This window comes from Falco peregrinus, chromosome W, assembly GCF_023634155.1.
Source record: "Falco peregrinus isolate bFalPer1 chromosome W, bFalPer1.pri, whole genome shotgun sequence".
In the NCBI taxonomy this organism is placed as follows: Eukaryota; Metazoa; Chordata; class Aves; order Falconiformes; family Falconidae; genus Falco; species Falco peregrinus.
The window spans coordinates 25203948-25208172 of record NC_073743.1 but is presented as its reverse complement, the minus strand read 5'-3'; the positions used below and the strand labels follow the sequence as shown (position 1 = coordinate 25208172).

Genomic DNA, 4225 nt, shown 5'->3' with positions numbered 1-4225 from the left:
GTCTCCAATCACCATTATCCGTACCTTCCTCTCCTGGAAGAGTCAACTTTACTGGGGCAGCTTTCATAACTTCTGTCGACCCTAAGGCATTCAGAACATAAAAACGGTGCTTCAAGGGAAAAACCCCACATCTTTCAGCATCTTCCTCTGTCAGAGCAGAGACCTGTGCACTGGTATCGATGAGAAAGGTCACTGGTGCACGCTTAGGGCCAGCTATAGCTGTGATTAATGTCTCCTCCTTTAGTTTTTATGAGCTGACGGATATAAATCCATCCTCCATTCCCCCGCCCGCTACCAGGGAATGGAGGTTCTAGCTTCCCTGCTCATGGGAAACAGCTTTCTCAGCGGGGGCAGTTGAGGGTGTATCGGGTGATATTTTTTTCCTGCCCTGTGTATGAGAGGGTTGTTTTGGATTATGCCACTTCAAAACTACCTTGCTCAATTTATCAAAGGGTAAGCCATCCATTATATCCCTGGGGACTCCCATTTTAATTCCCAAAAGCCACCACTGTTGTCGAGTCATGGACTGTCCTCCCTTTCCTGTTTTATGGTGCGGATGCTCCTTTCTCAGGACATCAGCGGCAGCTACAGTTTTACTGGTGGGGAGGGGCAAATCCTCAACTTCTATTTGGCAGATTCCCCTCGACTTTTCCTCTGGGATTTTTACAGGACCATATTTCCTACTATAATCTATCAATTCTTGTGCTACTTGCCCCCAGGTCCATATCCTTTTATTACTTGATGCTGAGGTCGTATGGTGGGAAGAAACTGAATCCGGTGTTTCATTTCTCTGGCTTCTAATAAAACCTTCCAGCCTTTCTACAGGGCCCATCGACACGATGGTCCTTTGAAGGCTAACCCCCGTAGGTTTGAGTGACTCTGGAAGTCCCCTTATCAAGGGGGTCATGATTTTGGGATTCACCGGCAGCATCATTAGGGATTCACATCCGGGAATTAATTGTCTTTCATGTATCATTTGTAGCAGGCTGCTTTGTGTACACTTTCTAAAAATTGATCAGCTGTGCCAGTGATTGCCAGGGGATCCTCTCTGTCCAAAGGGTTCAATCCTCCAGCCCAATAAGCAGCTCGCTGGGTTAGGGACCATGGGGCACGTTTATCTCCTGTTGTCAAGAAAACTCTGTGACCCCAATAGCCACCAGCTTCCTTTTCACTTAATTGAATTTGGTCCCCCCCAGTTAGGGATACGCGCCACACGTACTCCGTTTCGGATTCTTTAGGAAGGCGCCCATACTCTCTTTTCAGTTTGGTTAGCTCAGTGGCAGTATATGGTATCTCTTTGGTTGTAATGTGAGGATCATCATCGTCCTCATTCAGATAAGTATATTCTGTTTTAATTAAGGGTCTCACTTGAGGGTTTTCCACAAAACATTTTCTCGCCTCTTCCAACTCCTTCTGAGGGTATATTGGGTTTATTTGTCAAATACCCTTTTCCTCTACTTCCAGCTCTATTACACTCAGGACTTCAGTGTCTTTAGAGCATTTTGCCTTCAGAGTGGTTTTTAACAAGCGGTTTTCTTCCCTTTCTTTCTCTAATTGTTGTTCTAAGTCATAATTCACTTTTTGCAGAACTTTCACCAAATTTTCAAGGGATTCTATAATTTTGTTTTCATTGCTATGTTTTCTAAGGCGATCTTCGATTGCTGCGACCAGGCTGGCTCCTAAAATGGCACAGACTATAGTTTTGCCCTTACCTGATCTAACTTTAACTTCAGTCTGTAAAGAGGTCACTTGGTCCACTACATTCTGCAAGTTTGCCCAATTATCTTGAGCCCAATCTTCTCTGGGTACAGAGGGTCGAGCCCCATACTTTGCCAGAAATGTGTAAAACATGTCCCGATCTTTCATTAACAAAGGATCTTGTTTATCAGCCTTTTCGGCCATTCTCACTATGAAGGGACCAAACCCACTTTGGGGAGGCTAGACTTAGTTACAAACACACAGCCACTGATGTGTCGCCCTTCTGTTCCCCGAATGATTGAAGAGAACAAAAATCCGCTTTGGGAAGGCAGCTTATAGTTACTACAAGGTTTTCCCTTCACTTTCCCGAGCAGAGCAGACAAATTCTCATTAACACGAGGGCAGCTCCCCCTTTTGGCATTTTCCCCCTTTTGCACTTCTTCTTTTAGTTGGATCCCAACAGACAGAGCCCTCAATTGGAGTTTAGAGTGCTAAGTCCTAGGCCCGTGTGGTATGTGGGAAATTTGAGTCGCCCCCCTTGCTTTCTGGACACCTCTCACCCTGCTGGGTGTAGGGCCAGGTGCGGCTAGAATGAAACGTCTTTCCCCTGTTACAAACCACACACAACCTGCACCCCTCTGTCTCTCAGGATCCTGTCCGTGATGCCAATTTAATGTCATGGTCCACTCAGTGGACTCGTGATGGTTCGTTTACTATGATCTTGAAGTGCAAAAATCAAGACGACCACGCCAAGGGGTTATGCTTCAATCAAACAGCACAATTTTATTGTTTGCCCGTAAAGCGGTGTGCGATAGGTAGAAAGACAGAAAGTGAAGAAAAGACAAAGTAAAAGAAAAGGAAAGAGGATTATAGCTACCACCACGGGTCCAAGGCATCCCTATGGTCCCAGGTCCAAGCAGCGTCCCGCCGGTCCTTCCGATCGTGGTGATCCTTGATGGGGAAGATCTCCTAAAATTCGGTTGCTAAGGAGTCCTCTTTTATGCCGAGCAATACACGTTGCTCCTCCTCTGGCCCATGGAATGTTGCCAGTTTCTGCCTTCTCGAGCAAGGTTATCACGCATGTTCTGGTTCGTTGTTACGACAACAGTTATGACTCATCTTCCAGACAGTTGTTATGCGGCCTTATTGGAGTTGTTCCTTCCAGCGCCGAGTATCAGGGAGCGGCATAGTACTCCTTGTACCATGCAGTTCTCCTTCAGGGTCACTGGGCCTCACTTCCATCTCCAGGTCTCTGTTAGCAATGCTGAGACAATATCAGTCTCTTTAGTCCGACTTTTACAGGAAGGACTTATGGAAATGGCTTATTGGAACTAATTTTAATATGAAGCAGGGGTGGGGTGGATATGTCATGAATATGTATAGGAGTATTTGGAAACCTTATGTATATGCAACATTTGATTGTGTTACCGAAATCTCAGAATGAAGAACTTATCGACACCAATGTGATGTAGATAAGCAGACTTAAGATCTTTGGTTAGATCTGGCAGTCCCAAGGCAGGTGCAGACATTAAGGCACGTTTCAACTCTATAAAAGCCTTTTGTTGTTGTGGGCCCTATACAAAGGGAGAGTTCTTTTGGGCCTCATACAGCGGTTTAGCTATTAGCCCATAGTTCATGATCCAAAGGTGACACCACCCAGTCATTCCCAAAAATGCTCTGAGTTCATGAATATTTCTCGGCTCAGGTATACTACAAATAGCTTCTTTACGATTTTTTCCTAATTGTCGTTGTCCTTTTGAAATCTCAAAGCCCAGATATATCACAGTCTGGCAGGCTATCTGGGCTTTCTTTCTGGACACTTTATATCCATTTAGTCCCAGGAAATTCAAAAGGTCAATAGTCACCTGTATACAGGTAAGTCTTTCTTCTGTAGCAATCAGTATGTCATCCACATATTGTAAAAGTAAATGTCCAGGCCTTGATTTATCCTGTTTCCAGATTTCAAGTTCCTTTGCTAAATGATTTCCAAAAATAGTTGGACTGTTTTTAAATCCTTGGGGTAATCTAGTCCATGTCAGCTGCATCTTTTGCCTGGTTTGAGGATTTTCCCATTCAAAAGCAAACAGTTTTCTGCTTCCCTTTTCCAAAGGTATACAAAAGAAAGCATCTTTTAAATCAAGCACTGTAAACCACTGATAATTCTCCCTCAATGCTGTTAACAGTGTATAAGGGTTTGCTACCACAGGATAAATATCCTTAACTATTTGATTTACTGCTCTCAAGTTTTGTACCAGTCTATATTCACCCGAAGGTTTTCTGACTGGTAAAATAGGAGTATTATACTCAGATTCACATTCTTCCAAAATTTTATACTCCCAAAATTTATCAATCAATTTCTTCAATTCCTGTCTCACTTCTGGTTTGATTGAATATTGTTTAATTCTCACTGTTCCTGTGCCTTCCTTCAAATCTATTTTAACAGGTTCTGCTAGTTTCAATTTACCAGGAATATTTGTTTCCCATACAGTAGGGATCACTGCCAAATCCACCTCCGGTGGAATTTCTT

The 4225-nt window shown here is 43.7% G+C and overlaps 1 protein-coding gene across 1 annotated transcript; it reads right to left on the bottom strand.

The window, feature by feature from the left end:
* Positions 1 to 310: 310 nt before the first annotated feature.
* LOC129783229 (uncharacterized) lies at positions 311 to 1902 on the bottom strand. Its single transcript, XM_055793119.1, is given in 2 exon segments — positions 311 to 981; positions 984 to 1902. Coding segments are annotated over 2 exon segments (1590 nt in total).
* Positions 1903 to 4225: the final 2323 nt, after the last annotated feature.